Source organism: Elaeis guineensis, chromosome 13 (assembly GCF_000442705.2).
Source record: "Elaeis guineensis isolate ETL-2024a chromosome 13, EG11, whole genome shotgun sequence".
NCBI classification, from domain to species: domain Eukaryota; kingdom Viridiplantae; phylum Streptophyta; class Magnoliopsida; order Arecales; family Arecaceae; genus Elaeis; species Elaeis guineensis.
In genome coordinates, this window is record NC_026005.2 from 66,140,342 (window position 1) to 66,161,208 (window position 20,867).

General features: G+C 36.9%; 1 protein-coding gene across 1 annotated transcript; it reads left to right on the plus strand.

The window, feature by feature from the left end:
* Positions 1-242: 242 nt before the first annotated feature.
* On the plus strand, positions 243-2,045 carry LOC109506055 (3-oxo-Delta(4,5)-steroid 5-beta-reductase). Its single transcript, XM_073247822.1, is given in 2 exon segments — positions 243-1,398; positions 1,401-2,045. Coding segments are annotated over 2 exon segments (1,191 nt in total). The 5' UTR covers positions 243-686; the 3' UTR covers positions 1,880-2,045.
* Positions 2,046-20,867: the final 18,822 nt, after the last annotated feature.

A 20,867-nucleotide genomic window follows, 5' to 3' on the forward strand; every position in this document is an offset into this window, starting at 1 on the left:
ATTTAAATTTAAATTTAATTAAATTTTATTTTTTAAATTTAATTAAATTTAAATAAAATGTATATCCATCGGATCGGATGAATTCTATCGTTTCTAATCCAAACGCCGTGGAGTTGAAACAAGACGTGGACGCTGTGCTGGGCTGGCCCTGGGGTGATATTATGGCGCTCGCCGCCCACCTTGGACTATTAATGATTTCTAATTTTTTAAATATAAAATTGGTGGAGGCTTGCAGAAGATCGTATTGATTTCTCTCCTCGATTGCCATCGGCAATTTTTTTAGAAAAATAATATGAAGCGCCTGATTCAATCAATAATTTTTCCGGAATCCGGGCCTCGATAACAAAATCCTTCTGCCTCCTTCTCAAAGAGGATAAATCAACAGTGATAGTGACGAAGAATAAGTCAACTGGAACGCGAATCACTTACCGTTCCTTCTCATATTGAAGGATCCAGATGAAGCGACAATACGCACCGTCCTCCATCCCTCATCCTGCCTTCTCAACAGCCGCTGTGCTTCCTCTGCTTGTTGAATTCCGGGGGGCCCTTTGCCAGCCTCTCTTTTTTTTTTCCCCCTCAGCAGCGGCACAAACCCGCACCGCCCTCGCCCTCCTCGTGTCTATCCTATAAATCTCAGCTCTCCCACCACTCTCGTGTATTTAAACAAACCCATAATAAACGGAGTCATGAGCTGGTGGTGGGCCGGAGCCATGGGCGCCGCCAAGAAGAAGATCGATGAAGACTCCGGCAGTGGCGGCGCCGCCTCCAATTTTCAGAGCGTCGGTCTGGTGATCGGTGTCACCAGCATCGTCGGCAACAGCCTCGCCGAGATCCTCCCCCTCTCCGACACCCCCGGTGGCCCTTGGAAGGTCTACGGCGTGTCGCGCCGCTCCCGCTCCGTCTCTTTCCGTTCCCTTACCTAGGGCCTCTCCGTCGAACACATCCAGTGCGATGTGTCCGACCCCGACGATGCCTTCGCGAAGCTCTCTCGCCTCACCGACGTCTTCTACGTCGCGTGGGTGAACCGCATCGTCGAGGCCGAGAACCGGGAGGTCAATTCGGCCATGCTCCACAACGTTCTCGCCGCCGTCCTCCCCAATGCCCCCAGTCTCCGGCATGTGTGCCTCCAGACCGGCCGCAAGCACTTCGTCGGCTCGTTCGAGTCCTTGGGCAGGGTAAAGCCCCAAAAGCCCCCATTCCGCGAGGATCTCTCGCGGCTTGACTGTCCCAACTTTTACTACGACCTCGAGGACATCCTCTTCGAGGAGATAACGAAGAGGGATGGGACCGGGACGTGGTCGATCCACCGCCCGACGACCATCTTCGGCTTCTCCCCGTATAGCCTCATGAATTTGGTGGGGAGTCTTTGTGCTTATGCCGCAATTTGCTGGCGGGAAGGGCCCCGTTGAAATGGCCGGGGAGCCGGGTAGTTTGGGAGGATTTCAGCGATGCCTCCGATGCTGACATGATCGCCGAGCACCAGATCTGGGCGGCGATCGATCCATATGCCAAGAATGAGGCCTTCAATTGTAGCAACGGGGATTTGTTCAAATGGAAGCATTTGTGGCCGTTGCTGGCGAGGGAGTTCGGGGTGGAGTGGGTCGGGTACGAGGGAGAGGAGCAGCGGTTCAAGCTGGTGGATGCGATGAAGGAGAAGGAAGGGCTGTGGGAGGAGATCGTGGCGGAGCATGAGCTTGCGCCCACCAGACTGGAGGAGGTGGGGAACTGGTGGTTTGTTGATGCTGTGTTCGGCGTGGAGGAGGTGCATCTGGACAGCATGAACAAGAGCAAGGAGCATGGGTTCTTGGGGTTCCGAAACACGGTATCTTCTTTCATTTCTTGGATTGATAAGATGAGGGCTTACAAGATTGTTCCTTAGATATGTCTTTTATGCATACCTTCTTTCTACCATCTAGAGTAATATTTGAATTCACCTTGCTTGCTTGGTTTGCCTTTTGTTTTCATTCACGAAGGACTGGTTGTATGGTTTTTATGTTTTGAAAGTGATGGAATGAAAATAAGGATGCATGTTCTCAGCTGTGCTATTATTGTTATAGTGTTTTGTTGGCTCTAGAGAAATTTATTTGTCTTGACCAAGTTAAAGATGCTTGTGATGTTAAATCAATTACTAGCAACACCTTGTTGTTAGATCCATTATTATATCAAATGGGACACTTTTGGCTTTTTTTTTTAGCTGCTTCGGGCATGTCTGCATCCTGATCGTTTTGTCCTTTAATGTCTCTCACGTGGATGGGTTGATGGGTCGAGAAAAGGATGGAAGAATAAAGTGAAAGGAATTAGCAGAGTGCTGATCTCCTGATTCTAGTTTTATGGAAGCTGAATCCCTTTGAAAATATGATCGTCGGTATCACAAATCTTAGGATTGCAGAATCTTGCTCTATAATCCATGTTTCGATCCTTTTGGTGTGTTTCTGTAATTATAATAGATATCACATTAATAATCTGGTTCACTATCTGGTCAGCCTAAGTGCAGGCAGGACTCCTGATCAGCTTGAGTGCAGGCATTCTAATTGGGTGATCTATACCACATGGATTGATTGAATAGATGAGAAAAATTAAAGACTTTGATTGTTTCATCAATATTTAATTTAAGAGGAAATATATTTGGCTCTTGGCTTTGTTGCAACTTCAAAAATAAGCAACTACCTTAAACGTTCATCTTGAACAATTTTTCATTTACTAAGGTATCTGGAAGCATAGATATGAATATTTTTTCAGTACAAGACATGTGATATGGATATGACATGATATGAATATTGCTAATGTGGCAAATTTTGGAAAAATAGGATAGGATACATCTAAGATATATCAATAAAAATTTATATGCATTCTATACCATCATACATGCATAAATGTGTACACACATATATTTATGTAATAAAGTATCTAAAAATCATCATATGCTATCAAAATACTGTAGTCCACACTTACATGGTAGCATCAAGTTTTACAAGCTCATCATTTTGCCGTCACTGAAAATCATAGACTCAAATTTATACTTCATTGTTTTAATACTGAGTTCATGGACTCCAAAGTTGACCATTAAATATTAAAAGGTCAACAGGAGGGAAAGAAAAACAGAAGTGCTTTTCCTTATTTTTGGAGGTACTGAGAAGTGTGAAGTGCATCCGAGAAGCATCTGGTTATCTCTTTAATTTTCAGAAATAGGATAATATAAGTATCAAACTCGTATCCAAGTGCAACAAGTGTTGGTATCCAATACACACTGTGAAAGCTGATGTACTGCACTCTTTCTCATCTGTGATAGTTGAATCATATGTATAATCTCCCCTTCTGCCACGGCATAATACAACTTCACGGGATAAATGATATTGCAAGTAGTGTGAGGGTTTCGAACTTCTACTCTAATAGAATGCTCTTCTACACAACAAACTACTGATTTTAGTCACCTAATCAGCTGCAAAGCACTAGACAACCTATAGCCAGCCAGTTACCTTCTGTCCCCTTTCTTTTTCATCTCTCTCCCTCTCTCCATTTAATGTCACATATGCATCAGCATTAGTATCATATAGCTACAGCTATTTGTAAAATCTGAAGACTGTAAGACCAGGCTTGAAGATGTTGTTGTCTGGGATACTTGTTTCAATCTTTTCATGAAGCAGGTTCTATTTTATGTCAAGAACAGGAGAAAAATTGCCTTTAAATTGCCTAGTATTCCTGCTGTATTATCAATTGTCAGGGCAGTTGTGGTTATAACTTTTTTTTTTTTTGAAAGAACAATGGCAGTTATTTTAGTGAGTTTGAGAGATGCTTCTTTGACATCTTTCTACTTCTCTTGCTTTTCCTTGCCTTTTGGCTTCCTTTTCTTCTTTTCTAATATTTTTTTCCTTATATCATGACCCTCTGCCAGTTTTCTTGTATATCTGAACTATTGTTATATCAATGCAATCTCTTGTCCTACGAAGGAAAGGCATTGATAGTTCATCTTGTGAATTTTTTATTTGATTATGTCCTTGTGAATTGTCACATCCATGATGCCAAAAGTGATTGACATGTGAGTTGCTAACCACATTTTTGCTTTTAAGCTTTCTCCAATGAATGGTAGAATGGAGAACATTCATGTGCCTTTTTTTTGTCTCATTTTGCTTTGTCATTTGGGAGTGGTCTTGGCGAAAACATATTGTAGCTTTTAAAAATTTGACATCATAGATATCTAAGTTCTTTGTTCTTCATGGTTATAGTGTCCTGACGTCATAGATATCTAAGTTCTTTGTTCTTCATGGTTCTGTTGCCCCCGGCCCCCCCCAGAAAGGGATTGATAGTCCATCTTGTGAATTTTTTATTTGATTATGTCCTTGTGAAGTGTCACATCCATGATGCCAAAAGTGATTGACATGTGAGTTGCTAACCACATTTTTGCTTTTAAGCTTTCTCCAATGAATGGTAGAATGGAGAACATTCATGTGCCTTTTTTCGTCTCATTTTGCTTTGTCATTTGGGAGTGGTTTTGGCGAAAACATATTGTAGCTTTTAAAAATTTGACATCATAGATATCTAAGTTCTTTGTTCTTCATTGTTATAGTGTCCTAACGTCATAGATATCTAAGTTCTTTGTTCTTCATGATTCTGTTGCCCGCGCGCCCCCCCCCCCCCCACACCAACCTGTCCTACCACTCTCTTTTCCAAAAGAAAGGGTAATTCTAGCCTTCCAAATGATACATCTTCTCTTGTAACTATGATCAGATTATTTCTCATACATATCTGATTCAAGTTCCTGAATGGCCTCTTGATTTCTTACTGTTGCTCTCTAAATCATGCCTGACTTCAAATATTAGCATGCCCAAGGCAGATACTTGGCAGCTTCACCAAGATCATTGGCCCTATAGGGAAGACCATTTCAAGAGCTACACTCTCTCTAGGTACAAACTTAGAGAAAAAAACATACCTGTCGAAAGCAGAATTATTTCTTTATGTATCACAGGTAAGAAAGGTGGAGAGCAAGGAGGAGAATCTTGCTTCATCTTTCTGCAGCCAATGCACAGAAACAGAGGGAAAAATGAAAGCAAAGACAAGTTGGTCCTTTAAAAAAAGGAAAGAAATTCTATTACTCAACAATATGATGTTCAATAAACTTGCCAACTAGTCCTTCGAAGATTTCAGTGGACTATTTATTGCCCAATGTTGTCTTGGTTGTGAAAACATACACCACTGGAGCTAGGATGCCAGCTGGTGATTGCAAAATTTTCAGAATTTTGGTGGATCATATCTTGAGGAGTAAAGCTAATGGTATAGAACGGATAAGGCATGTTGATCATGATTGCTTTGCAATATCGCGTAGGTTGAAGATTTTCCTTATGCTTTGAAAGCTTAAATGTTTTTTCTTGTAATTTTTATTCCACCTTTCTAGCTTTGATCCCTCAATTTTTTTTGGTTTGAAAATTAAAAAAAAAGTCAATTAAACAATCTTGGAAATGACATTGCATGAAGAACAAAGAATAATTACCCAATCAACAAAATTAATCAAACAGGGCATGCATTATATGCCAAGGGAATCATATTTCTGCGAGAAGAATGAACTTCAAAGTAATGTCATCACAAGTTATTACCTAGGTGTCAAGGCAACCCCATTGCCTAGGCACTTACCACATACTTGTTCCCTGGGCAATTTAGCCATTCCAAGCACCTAGGCATCTAATTACCTCTAATTAAACAAAATAGCCACTCAGTATGGTAAGTCATGTTTGATAATTACTATTTGTAAGCTAGTTTTTGCCTTACCAAATACTTTGATGGTGATGTGTCTCTTCCTCTCTTTGATGTTATGGATTTCATGTCTAATCCGGGTTGCAAAGAATAAACTGCTTTGGAGGGAAGCCTATAATTTACTTGATGCTCAAACAAGGCTGCAATAACCATGTCTGTGCTGATGTTTGATACATATCACATGTCAATTGCCTTCTATATCAACTTAGGTGAAAAGATTTTTGGCTTATATTACCCACCTATGCTAAATTTTAGGTAAACTTTGTAATTTAGTTGCATGCGTGGGACTGATAGGTGTGGAAACTGCATGAGGCCTAGAGCGGGAGATTTTGAATCAAGATTTGGGTATATTAGTGCATTTTAATATTTAACATTAAAATAACTTCAAGGGGAACTAACGGCTATGATTATGCATGAAATATATGATTGTCACATATTTAATGTCCTTTTTGGTTGCATGTTATGTGCAGTATAAAAGAAGAATCACTGGAGAAACGTAATAGAAAAATGAATTTGAGCTAAATGTTTTATGTGGTTGATACAATATCCTTTCTCATTTCATTTTAATTGAATCTTCTTCCTTTGTCTAGTTTGATAAGTTACTCGTCATTATTCTTTACTCTCAATTCTCTCTTTGCTGATGTAGCCTTGAAACTGAGGTGGCTTTTGTTGGTACTAAAATTGAAGTTTGTATTATTTTTTGGGTCAATTGGGTCCAGTTCTTGGACCTTTTTGTTCATAGAACAAATTTGTGTAACATGACATGTTATGTGATAATTTAGGACTTGTGGCAAAAATTCAAGGATGGGTGATCTTTGGGATCTTATAATGAGGTAATTAGTGTATCAATAGGAAATTGAATTGATGATGATCTTTAGTAGAGTTCATGTTAGCAGAAAAGTGCACTTTTTGTGACAGATTTGTTGTCTTCTGCAAATGACATTTTCAGCCATTGATTATCTGTGATAATTCCATTATTAGTGTGAGGCATCACCAAAGATTTTGATAAGTCAACTAGATATTCATACCTTTGGAATCAAGCATATACGTTGATCATTGTCGTAGGCGGTTAAAAATAAACTTGATTCACTACTATATAGTTAGGATGAATCAGAATCGTATCCACAGAGATCGTGTTAATTGCGGTTGAGTTGTTTAGTTTTAGGTTAGAGAGCAGAATGAACGCTGATTAAAAGACCACTTATATGGATAATTAAATAAGTAAATAAAGAGAATTAATTAAAGGTTGAATACAAGTGTGAAAGGAATTCTTAGGATCTCAGCTGCTTTCTTCTTAGATAGCTGGTATCCTTCTTTAACATGCCTTGCTCGGGTATCTAAATAATAAGCATATAGCCTATCTTAGAGAGCACGGCCCGTATCCGTTGGATCACGGTCTGTTCCTTAAAGTTATAGGCTAGTCAAAATTATCTAGATACAAAAGAAAATTATAATCTAAAGATAATCTATCCCAGGAGCACGAACCATACCTATAGATTACGACTCGTCCCAAGGATAATAGACTATTCTAGAGTAAAATCTTATGCAAAAAAAAAGACAGATATAAAGCATGAAAAGCAAGTCTTTATTGTATATCAAAAAGAGAAATACAAAAGATATGAAAGAAAGTACACTGTCAAAACAAAATTACAGAGATCTCCTGAGAACATGACGACTAGCCGGCCATTGGGATGCTTCTCAATGAAATCTTCATCCTGAAACTCTGAGGACTTCTTTCAACGACTTGGAGCAAGGATCAAGAGCAGGAGGAGAGGTTTTTGTGGAGAAGAAGAGGGCTTTAGGTCGGTTGTTTGGAGGTTTGGAGATGGAAGAGGGGGTGACATGTGTTGGATTGCAGAGACTTTTGGGTGTTTCGATGGCTAGCTTAGGTGAGGCGTGGAGGAAGATGATGGAGGTGTGCAGAATGGTGGTGGCCAAGTGAAAGGATAAAATATTCGGTCCCTCTTCTCATTCCATGCGGCCTTCCTTTTATAGACTTTATATCTCGCGTTCACTTCGTGTCATCAACAACCCATCGCGTTCGCCTTCGGAGTCCCAACAGTTTCGTGTCTATTTTCGTGTTTGAACCAGCATTCAGTTTCCGTGCATTCTCTGATCCAGCGCACAAACAAAGCCGTGTGCCACTAGCTCATTTGAATCCCGTGCCTACCTTTATTTAACCTGCACGCAAGCCCATTTTTAAATCTGTCCATTGTGAACCCACCAAAATGCCGACTCTCGCATGAATGCCCGCTTGGCCAGGCCACGCTAGGTCCCACATGCCGCGTTTTTAAGTCTTTCCCTTGCACCATGTGTAGTCCTGCTCGCTTGATTGACCCCTGGACTGCCAAAACCATGCTAAGCTCCTCTTGGGTGCATTCACCCACTTGAAGCCCCGCTCAAAGCTGCATTAAATGTCCCTTTGAATTGCTGTGAGCCACTCCTTGTAAGCTGCGTGAAGAAGCGCCAAGTCCCACTTCATTTTGCATTCAAACAACGCTTTAGGCCACGTGAAGACACCTCTTTTGACCAGCATTGAGACATCTATGGGCCGGTGCTTTCTTTGGGCCGTTTTGGCTTGATTTTGGCTTAATTATTTACTGAATCTTGGCCTTATTCTTGGATTTGAATTGATTACTCAGTTCGCCTCAGGTTGAGCCAAATTAGGGTTTAATTGATAAACTAGGCTCAATCTTCTAATTTCCTGCAAAATATATCAAGAAGCATCCAATTTCATTTAATAAATATTAAATATTACAATGCTTGGTGCTTTTATTATTATAAATTATGTGTTCATCATGCGTTTATTGGATTCTAATTATATAATTGCCTCTTTCATGAATAACTGAGACTAAGAATTAAAAGTATCATGCATTATGTTTGCTGGCTAAGTTTTGACATTGTATGCACGTTGTGTGGTGCCATATCGACATGGTATGCATTAGCTCAGAAAGATAAGCTATTTTATAAAATGATTCACAGGTACAAGCCAAGGTATGGTACTTCATTTCTTTTTTTCAAAAAAAATAAATATTGATCAATTTTAACTGCTTTTGAGATGATGACAGTTTGAAAGTAATGTATTGAAATTTTGGATCATTAATCATTTCATATATTTGTGCTCATTGTTGTTGAATATATGCAATCCATAGTTCCAAGTGGTTACTGTTAGAAAACTATGCTCACACACTAATAACAAAGAAAACTGAGTCTTGATAAGCCAACTAGATATTCATACCCTTGGAACCAAGCATATGCCTTTATTGGATTCTAAGTATATAATTGCCTCTTTCATGAATAACTGAGACTAAGAATTAAAAGTATCATGTATTATGTCTGCTGGTCAAGTTTTGACATTGTACGCATAGTGTGTGGTGCCATATCAACCCAGCATGCATTAGCTCAACAAGATAAACTAGTTCATAAAATGATTCACATGTACAAGCCAAGGTATGCTACTTCATTTCTTTTTTTTAAAAAAAATAAATATAGACCAATTTTAACTGTTTTTGAGATGATGACAGTTTTTAAGTAATCTATTGAAATTTTGGATCATTAATCATTTCATTTATTTGTGCTGATTGTTGTTGAATATATGCAATCAATAGTTCCAAGTGGCTACTGTTAGGAAACTATGTTCCCACACTAATAACAAACAAAACTGAGTTTTATGGTAAAAACTACAAGAAACCATATTGCTAATGTTAGGAAGCTCATATGCTTGTGGTACTGTGGAAGCTTATATTCTATGGTGATTTCTGACCTTTTTCCTAGCGTAGACACTATCTTGCCTAGAACTGTATCTAATCTGTAATTTTGATCATTGGGTCCTGAAAAGAAAACAGCAGCCAGACCAATACACCATATTTAACTAATATCTGCTCATTAAATGCTTTATTCTAGTCTGTGTTTAAACTCAAAGGGGTTGTACTGACTCGGTGGACTATTTCCAAAGATGTTCATTTTCTCGGGGAAGAAGTGTCTTGGAAGTTAAGTTGTGGATGAATCTTGCCTAAAAATCATTTTGTTCCTTCCAAACTTCCAAGCAACTAGTTGTTCTTTCTTCATGTTTGATATTAGAATGACTCAGTTGATTCTTATTCCAATAGAGCTTATGATGTAGTAGCACAAAGGATTATGTCTCAAGAATTCTTAAAGGCAAGATGCATTATAATGGAGATAAGGTTAGCTTGTTGTCTTTTAATGTATGTGAAGATTATGACATCATACTGTATAGAATACAAACTGATGAAATTTGTTACTATGCCCTTTGATGTACTCTATCCTGCGACAACATACTGCTTAATTTTGTGAACCTTCTATCTTCAACTGGACCCTGCACTTATAATTCTGTTATCTGACAACACCTTTGAACTTTCAACTTATTGCCGTACATGCAAAAGCCATGAGGCTGGTCATGGGGCATTTGATGTCTAACGTTGAGTAACATTTGCAGAGGAGTGTTGTTCCTCCTCTAGGATAGAGTTTGAAGGAGAATTGATGAATGAAAACTACTATATGAGAAGTCCATCCATCGACTTAATGCTAATATCTAAGTCTTAAGTAGCAGTAAACTTGCCAGACCAAAGCATCCCCTGTAGTTTAACTTGTCTTATCAGAACTACTGGACAAACTTAAACTCAAGGTCAAAAGTGAAAAAATCCATCATAACATGATGTTTGGTTTAATTGGTGACATCAAACATCAGTATCTAGTGCAATTTGCGGCATAGACACATGAGGTATTGTTGACCAAATGGCACACAAAGTTTCATGAAAATGAGCTTTCGAGGTCAATTGTGATGGAAGGTGAGCACAATATGGAAGTTCCTAGTTTTAAGCATGAAGGAATTTAAAACACCAGAGCAATATAGCTTTGATGAAGTAAAGACTGAAGACATATCTGAGTATTTTAATGAACAGCACCTCTGGTCAAATCATTTTGTTTAATAAGAATACAAGGTTCCTTACCTATGGAAGCAGGACCACTAAAGTAGCTGTGTTTTATGATAGTTAGTTTATCACAATGAAAGCATCTAACAAGCGTGATACCTTGGGCAAAGCTATGCAGCTATCAGCATCATATGTGGAATAAAGTAGCCAGAAAGTTGTAACCTTTATGTAGTGGAAAGGCGTATCATATGTGGAAGCAGTAACCTCAAGTGGAAAGTGGGAGCAATAACTTCAAGTTCTAACCATTATGTATCAGATGGCAATATTTGGATTTAGATTTTCACTGATTTGGGTTGAGAAGGAACTTTTGTGCCTGTAATCTGATATTTAGGTGGGTGAGCTTTGCAAAAATTCAATCGAGGTTAGTATTACCTGTGATAAAATAATAGCTGAGCTTGAAGTTTAATGTGCTCCTGTCATATAGGGAAACAAAGCCTTGTGCTGAGAACAAAAACACCAGAAATACTGTTGATAAATTTTCAGTATCATTTAGTGGTGAACTCTGTACCCTCCCTCCCTCTACTTCCTTTTCTGCAGCCCCAACCTCCTCCCCCCCCCCCCCCAAAACCACTTCTTTTTTTCTCTCTCAATTTTCCAATTCATGTACACTTAAATCACAATAACTTCATCTTGGGACACTAGATGTCTCAAAGACCTATATTGCTCTATTTCTGTTGTTGGGCAGTCTGAGATTGGTTTTAATGTAGCTAATAGGATGATATTATTTTAAGCACTAGGACTTGGTTACGTGGGATGACCTTGTGATGTATAGGCAATGTATATGTAAAAAGTTAGCCAAATATAATTCTTGCCCATTGCAGTAATATATGCTTTTAGGGTTTTTCTTTTTAGCCATGACCTTCTCATATTCATGTTGATACGTAAGCTTATGCGTACTATAATTGACTAAAGATGAGCAGGCCATTGAGGTGAAAGACAACTTTTATGCCAAATTTGTTATCTACGACTATTCAACCGGTCGACTATGTCTCCTTGAACAAATCATTCTGCAGCTCTTTTGTTGCTTATATGTAGGTGTCTTCCTGCTTATCATGTATTCTGAATATTCTGGGTACTATTTAATTATTGGAAACTAGCGTTCACATTTCTTACATCACCTATTTTTACCTCCTCTTTGATATTGTTTCATATTAATCATCCAACTTATCAATAATTGTTGCTCGCTTAGTATCACATCTTCTGTCAAAACTCAAGTTAAAAAGAAAGGATACTTTCTGAATGATGCCTGTATTGGATATGTCATATTTGGCTCTCCTTTCCACTTCCTACTAAAGCTGCATTTCGTTGGTGCCAAAAAGTAGCTTATAATCATGCCGGAATTTTGGGGACAGAAGCTGACTAGGAAATTAGCAAACTGTTTATTGGTGGCTTACAAGTGCAAATCATGTAAAAGCTATGCTTACATATGCAGCCAAAAGATTTTGTCTGCAGAAAAGATGCACCGTTAATGGTTTGTTCTTATGGCATAGTCTCATTAATAAAGAACTTTTCTTCTTTAACTGGTTGTTTGGTCTTCTATTTTACTATTGACCAGTTGTTATCAGTTGGTTAGATAAAGTAAAATGCCCATAAAATAAAGTGCCCCAATCTTGAGCCATCTTTGGTTCTGTAGAAGGCTAATGAATCTTTTTGGCTTCCTTTTTATTTACACCAGTCTAATGTTTGCGGGGTTCAATCATCTTTTGCAGCTATTGAAGTACAAATCTAGTTTAACCGGACCCATTGCAATAAAGTTTGAGGGACTCTATGACAGTAATAATCTTCTCAGGACCTATGATGATAGGCATGCACCATCTTCTGCCTTGCATCACCGACTTGATGAGCTGCAAGTTTCACTGTAGCTATCTCTTCGATGAACGGACCTGCAAGTAGTTACTCTTGGATTGTAATTTTACTAGGGGAAGATTGTGAACGTGCCATTACTTCTGTCTCTCACTGGAGTTCTGAAGTTTTAATCATTTCCGTTCCAGTCCATCCGAGTCTGGTGCAGGCACTGGCTTTTTCAAATTCTATTAAATATTCCGCTCTTGCATTTTAGAGACACATTAGGTCTAAGGATTTAAGTACCGGTATGTTTTCATCCGTACGGGTACAGGGGGCACAGCTGGACTATAAAAACACGGTTTTTAACTCTGTTTTATCATCCGGGACAAAGAGGCGTATCATATGTCAGCATTGTACCGCACAATCCCAGCAAGGTACCATTATTTTCAACCTTTGATTGGTGTTATTTGAACACAGAAGGTAAGGAGAACACAAGGGCCCAAGCCAAAGGCAAGTTAAAGTTTTGAATTTTCTTTCTTGGATCTGAATTTATCAGGTTGGCTTAGAGGAATTCTTTGTACTGCTACTTCAGTAGTCTGGTTCTCCAGGTCAGTGGACATGGTAATTAGAGGTCATCACCTCAGAAACTAAACTCTCTATATTGTTCATAAGGGTCTTTAATTGAAATACATCATTACACGATGTCTCGCCTTTGTGGCCAACAAATGAAAATGATGGAAACAATTATGGTGTCTCATAATGAGAAAAATAATTATTGTACGTCAGATCAAATCCTCAGATATAAAGATAGCTACTGTGGTATCTCATAAAAAGAAAACTATGTTTCTTTTTCTTAATTATTGCAGATTATATTTGATACAGCTGCCTGAAGATTATGCAAAATTTAGTGGCTCCGGTCAGTGAGAAATCTCCAGAAACTGTTCCAATGAAGATCCACGATGTTAGTTATAATATATGCCACTAGAAATACGTAGGAACCAAATATAACATATTTTAGTGGTTTCTAGCTGATGCATCACGCAGATGCAAGGTTGGATGGTTTCATTGTGCATGTTAAAATATGTATTAAAGCATGTAAATTGAGGATCCATCTTATAGATTATGGTCTATATACACATATAGTGCTTGGAGCATTGCAAAATTGGTCCGACAATATTTTAGTTGTTCATTTTTTCACTAACTTGGTACATTGTTTCGAGACTAACAAAACATGTGATTTTTTGCTTCTAACCACTGATTGCATTAGTTACAATTTTCACAATTGGTAGTAGTATATTGCTTCACTAAAGATGATTATCCCAATTGAGGGGTGTAGAGCCTTTTAGCTACGTGGATTTGACTGCGAGACAAAACCAAAATAGACTTCCAATGGCTCTGGACTCCACACATTAGCGACCTCGGGGTACATACCAAATCTAGATACAATTTTCCTTTCACCATGTATTTTTTTTTCAAAAAAAAAATCCTTGTCTGCTTAGATCTTAAGCAACTTCTTGAGGAAAAAATCTTAATAGCTTGGAGAAATTATTAGTTAGAACCATTCCATTACATATATCTTGGGCAATTCAATAAAAAGGTCAATACATCATTCAAAAACAGTGAATTTTTTTCATTCAAAATGGTAAAAGATGTTTGCTAGCTCATCATGGTTAATAGTGAATCTTTTTTCATTCAGAATTTTCAACTAAGTTTGGATAATAGAGATTTTTTTTTTTCAATAATTGATGATGTGTTGATTTTTTAATGGCTAATCCGAGGTACGTGTGATGGAACGGCTGTAGTTAGTAATTTCTCAATAGCTTGATAGCTTTCAAAAAAAATAAACAAAAAGACAACTCAAAGCCTATTTGGATGATTAAGCCCCAAATTTCGTAGGATTCGTGGGTTCGGCTAGTTCAAGTAAAAAAAAATCTATCTGAACTAGGCCAATATTTTGGGATCTTTTAGGTGGGCTAACCCAAACCCTATATAGAGAAAAACAAGGTGGCAAATTCTTTTGCAAAGGGAGGAATACTCAAAACAAGCCAGGACTTACTGTCCTTTTTTTCTCTCTATATGATTTAGATTGGTCCACTATAAAGTTTTTGCATATTTATGAATATAGGTTTTAGGTCGGATTGATTTTTTCTAATTATACTAGTCTTGCATATTTAAACCTATATATTTAGAAAAAAAGCAGTTATGCAACCCTATTACAAGTGCTCTTTTTTGTCAAAGCACAAATAAAATCTTGCAGATCAATGAAATCCCAGCTAGTCGATTTCAATTCTGAACAAAATGATGAGTACTTTATTAATCCAAATTTAAAATTTTGTTATCAAACTACTACATGTTTGAACTTATTTATCAGACTAATGCAAAAACTAAAAATGCCATTTAGAATGGAGTTTTCTGCTAAGAAAACATCATTCCAAATGATGTTTTTAGACCAGTCAGCCTCACCCTAGCAGCCTACATAGAATCTCAAAAAACAAAAAATTTGGTTTAAAAGCACCATTCTGAATGATGCTTTCAGAAGCCATTAAACTCCTGTGTCTTCTTTCCGATGTCCACTCCACTGCTGTTTTGCCACTTGCCTTCTAGTCGAACACCCTCCCCCATTTGCCCCTTGTTCCCCTATTTCCATCTAATGCCCACCCCACTCCCTTACCGGCCCTCTTCCCATTCGAGGTCCCCCTCCCTTCTCAGCCACCACTCTACCCGTGTGCCCCCCCCCCCACCCTCTTCCTTCTCTCTCCCCTCCACAACCCCCACCCCGCTCCCCTCCAGCTTCTTTCTCCTTCCTTTATTATCCTTCTTTTTTTTTGCTCTCCTTATTACTATTTATCTAAGATGCATTAGTGGTTTCTAACTTTGAATTGGTTATCTTGTCGATGATTGTTAGCAGTTATTTTTTTTTATTTTCAATAAAAAAATATTAATAAGATTACTCTCCATATTAGTGCTTAGTTTTCTAATCCTATGTCGATATAGCCTAAGATGATACTGTGTATACCTACGTGCCATGTTAATCTTTGATTATTATTACAATGTTGCCTGTTTGATAAACTGAGCATTGATATAGTGGTTGATGAATAGCGATATGCCATATGAATAGCAATATTACTGAGAAGTTGATGTTCGGCAATATTACTGAGAAGTTGATGTTCGGGCCTGATTTTTTCTAAAATCATTGGGCCTAAGCCTGACCCAATGTCCGAAAATTTTTTTCGAATCGGGCTCGAATAGGGATAATGCCCGGCCCAGCCTCGTCCAATCCGACCCATTTGCAATGCTACTCAGTACTTTAGTAGATGGTTAATTTAAAAATTTTCAATATATTATATTATATAGAATCATAGATCTATTTTTTGATTAATGTACATAAAAAATTATATATATTAATTAATTGATTGTCTACTTTGAATAGTTTAAAAATTATAATTAATTCTATAAGTAATTACAGTAATTAAATGATATGTTAAGAGTTCGAGAGAAATTTCAGACAATATTCTTCTTTAGTTCTCCTCACACATCTTGAGCCATGTGGGGAGAATTAAAGGAAAATGTTGCTGAATTTTTTTCAGCCCCATTATGTATCGTTTGATTACTATATTTTACCTATAGAATTAATACAATTATTAAATAAGATAGGATCTTCTATACCTATGAGTTGATGATAGGATGCATTTATTACGTAAGCCATTGTATCAAAGTAATTATTAATACTAAATATTTTGATTTTGATATTGTTATAGAATTTTCTGAGAAAATGGTCAGTGCTCGGGTTCATCTACTATTGTATTATGATGGTATAATAGAAAATGATGAAGATGGCATGCAATATAGTCAGTCTGCGAGTCGGATGGCTATGCTATCTTCATCATTATCATGTCAAAAATTATTGAACCATTCATATAGTAGTATTTCTATAGATAGAGAAAAATATAAAATCAAATTGAAGTAGAGATCTTCTAGTTTGTTGCAATAGTTAATGCAGAGCAAGTATGTCTTAGTTTCAATTGATGACAATAAAGATATCCAAAAAATATTGATATATTTTTTTAAATTTTTAGAATATCAATATATTGAATTATATATTGAAAAAAAAATATACTCTAATGAAAATACTACTCAAATGATGGTACCAATGTTTGGGTATTTTAATGGGCTTTTAACTCAAGGGGGCAATACTCCTGAATCTTTCTCGCCTTTCTTAAGTCCTATGGTGTAAATAGTTTTGAGGCTATGTTTGTAGAATAACATTCTAATACTGTTAGCCCTAGTTGTCCAATTATTCGAAGTTCTATGATGACTTCTTCTATGGTGACTTCTCCTATGATGGAAATAATAGTAAGTGCAGGATATGACACTCAAATGGAAGATGATAATTGGATCAGTACTGGAATAAATTCTGATAATCGAGGTTTTGAATTAGATGAGAATGAGGTTGAAGAAGAATGGCTTGATGAGGATAGTAATAATGATGAAGATGAAGATAAAGATGATGATGAAGATGATTAGTCTGATATTAATGTAGGAGAATCTGAACCTCGTTTACATGAACCCTCATAATTTTTAGCAACTTAAATTTAGAACATGGAGGTGGTATTAGTGCTAGTCGAAGATTAAACTCTGACTATTAGTTTCAGAACTCTTTGATGATTGAATTTTCTATAGATTTGATGTTTGAGAGTAAAGATGAACTAAAGAGAGCTGTTGCTCTTTATCACATTCGGAAGCATCGGATATATAATGTAGTTCAGTTACATTCAATGTTATAGTCCATACGATGTGCATCATTAGATAATGAACAAAAATATAAATGGAGGCTTCATGCTATATTGTTGAAAAAGTATGGATATTTTCAAATCATAAGATATAAGGGTTCTCACACTTGTTTGTTTAAAGGGTTGAGTTGAGACCACAAACATATCAGTAGAAGGATAATTGGCATACTAGTTCGACATATTATTGAGAAAGATTCAGATGTTAAAGTTAAAGCTATTGGGCAACCATTAATAAGCAATTTTGATACACAGTATCATACAGAAAAGTATGGTGTGAAAAACAGAAAGTATTGGTTGATATTTATGGAGAATGAAAACCGTCTTATACAAAATTATCCTATTATATGGCTACACTCCAAAATGCAAACCTTGATACTGTTGTTTCTTGAGATTTCTTTCCAACTAAAAATTTCGATGTGTGGATTTTAAATTATATTTTTTAGACTTTCTAACCATCCATCTAGGGTTTTAGGCACTACCGTCTTATGATTAGCATCGATGGTACGTACTTGTATGGAAAGTTTAAAGATAAGATGCTAATTGCAATAGGAGTTGACGCAGAGAATAAGATTTATCCCTTAGCATATGTAATTGTGGATGAAGAGATGATTGCTAGTTGCAGTTAGTTTCTTTTCTGACTCACAATATATATCACACAAGATAGAAATAGAATATGTCTAATTTCTGACAGATATCTAGGTATACTAAATGTCATTGTAGATGAGTCTATTGGATGAAGTCCACCACATACCTATCACCGATACTGCTTAAGATATGTCTGCAATAATTTTAATACTTACTTTAAAAATGCATAGCTCAAAAGAGTAGTATAGCAAGCAGGGAGCACTCATCAAGTTTGCAAACTTAATTTTATCATGGATAGGATCAAGATAGTGAATGCAGAGGCTTGAAGTTGGCTGTTTGAGTTGGAAAAAGAGAAGTGGATATTGGCACATGATACCGGCATATGCTATGGTATCTGAACTATAAATTTGTTAAAGATTTTTAATAATGTCTTATGAGGAGCTAAAAATGTATTAATTATAGCTTGTGTTCAAATAACATTTTACCGTTGTATGAAATATTTTAATACGAGATATGTCCGAGCCTTAAGATATGTGTATGAAAACTTAAATAGTTTTTTTACTCCTCATATTGCAATTGAGATTGCTGAAGTTCAAGTTAAAGCTAACCAGCATAGAGTAATAGCGTTCAACTTCCAAAGAGGTATACATAAAGTGCTTACGATGAGAGCAAGCGTAGGGTTAGGTTAAGAGGTGGAGAAAATTTTTATACTATGACTTTAACTGAAAGAAAATATTTTTTATGGAAACTAGAGCATCTATAGATATCCTTGTTCTCACGTTTTAGCTATGTGCCAAGAAATTGCTGTATATTTAGTGAATTTGTGGATGATGCATACACAGTTGCTGCATACATGGATGCATACACAGTTGCTGCATACATAAATGCTTGGAGTGGCAAGTTTTATCTATTACTACATGAAGACTATTGGAGGTATACACATATATTTATATGTATTCCTGACCATCATCTTTTGAGGTCTAAGCAGAAAGACAGGCCAAAGTCAACAAGGCTTCGAAATGAGATAGATGATAGGCAAATAAGAAGCAAGAATCATTGTGGTATTTATAAGGAATGGGGTTATGATCATTGTTGCTGTCCTAAGTTACTTCAATACGCATCAACTTTAAGTAGTGAAAGAAATTAAAGGCAGCAGAGTATATTGCTCTATGTATTTTCATGATTGTGTATTGTTCTATGTATTTTCAGGAGTTGAACTGTTGCATAGTCTAGGTCCAGAGTTATGTATTTTCAGAGTTGAACTATTGTGTAGTATATGTCGAGAGATGAATCTTTATTCTGTGTATGTGTAGAGTTTTGTATTGTTCTATATATTCCATGCCTTTGATTGTGGAGCTGATGTTTTTCTTTTGCATTATTCTTTGAAAATTTTTTAACATCTTTATAAGCCATATTCTTTTGAATGTGTTTTGTAGGTTGTTTCAGCCATCATGTCTTGTTACATTTTGCATCCAGGGCCTCGGGATCCTAATATTCTGACTTTACAACAGATCATAAATCCAAGTGCATATATGAGAGGGAGGTGATTAACTTTCCACTGAAGCAGCTCTGATTAATTTGATATTAATGGTGTTACCCTTTCCACTATTTGATGTTGTTTTAGACGATCAGATCGATCTTTCAATTGCCAGATGATGCTCCTGATGAGATGGTTCTGCAGTATACTCAAGGCTAGATTTGGCGTTCTGCAGTATACTTAGGGCCAGATTTGGCGTATGCTTGGCAGATCCTTATTACTTAATACATCATCGGCTCTTGTAAAGCTTATATATTTACCTCTGCTAGAAGATCTTTATCAGTTGGCCTGCATGAGTTGAAGGAGTGCAGTCCTGACATTTTTATATCGGACTTTGTGTAGAGCCACCAGACCCACACAATCAAACATCGGTTCTTACTTAGTTTTACTACAGGTATATATTTTCTTCAAGTTTATATATATTTATTTATATAATTTAGTTACATGATTTATTTATGAATATTTTCAGATATGGGCATGAGAGAGGTTTTCTATTTTTCGTCCATAAAGATGGCAGTTTTTAGAGATGAGACTGGTAAGGATGAACCCAGATATGCCATTTGTCTTAGATGCATCGTGGGGATTTACGTAAAAGAAGTTCATATTATAAGTATTATATTTTTATTTTTACAATTGGTTACAGTCAAATTATAATAACAACATCTACAGGTGGAACGTTTCTTTTCATGTGAAGGATGTGTCCGTCCATATCATATGTGCTTATAGAGATCAGTTAGACTACTTAGATGATATCGAGAGATGGATAACTTATTTCACATTTATGACTATTATTTCAAAAATTCTTGAAGTAACATACAACTTATATTTATTAATGAAGATATATTTATTTTTTTATCATTTCATTTGGAAGCCCTACACACCAGATGTTATGGCGTATTTGCCAGAAATGTGTACTGATGGGTGGGATATTCGGATGGCACGGGTGCCTCTCATTTGCTTTGATGTCATGGAGTAGTATTTTTCAGACTGTGTACTTAAACAATTTGGCCTACATTAGTCGATACCATAGATGTGCGACACAGGATTTGCTCTTCATGGTATGGACCGACGAGGTAGGTCCAATACGGTTTGGGATACTACACATGCCACCTATATTGAGAGATGGCATGATCACCAACATTATATTGTTTCTACTGAGCCTATTATTGGGGCCATCTCATATAATCGACAATACATGGAGTGGTACTGATCCATTACTCATTTAGTAGTGGGGAGGTCAAGTTATTTAAAGCTCGGATATCAAGGAGAGGGAGGGACAATATAGATGGTGGTAAGTCCATCTCTAATGCAAAATATTTTATATAGTTCTGTTATATCTTTGTTTTATGTTCTATAATATATTACTATTTTTTTTTATTATGTAGACTGATCATTTGTCAGGTCTTATATTGGACATTCATCATGCTCTGTCTATGATTAATGAGGATGAGCGGATCCAGATACTGTGAAAGA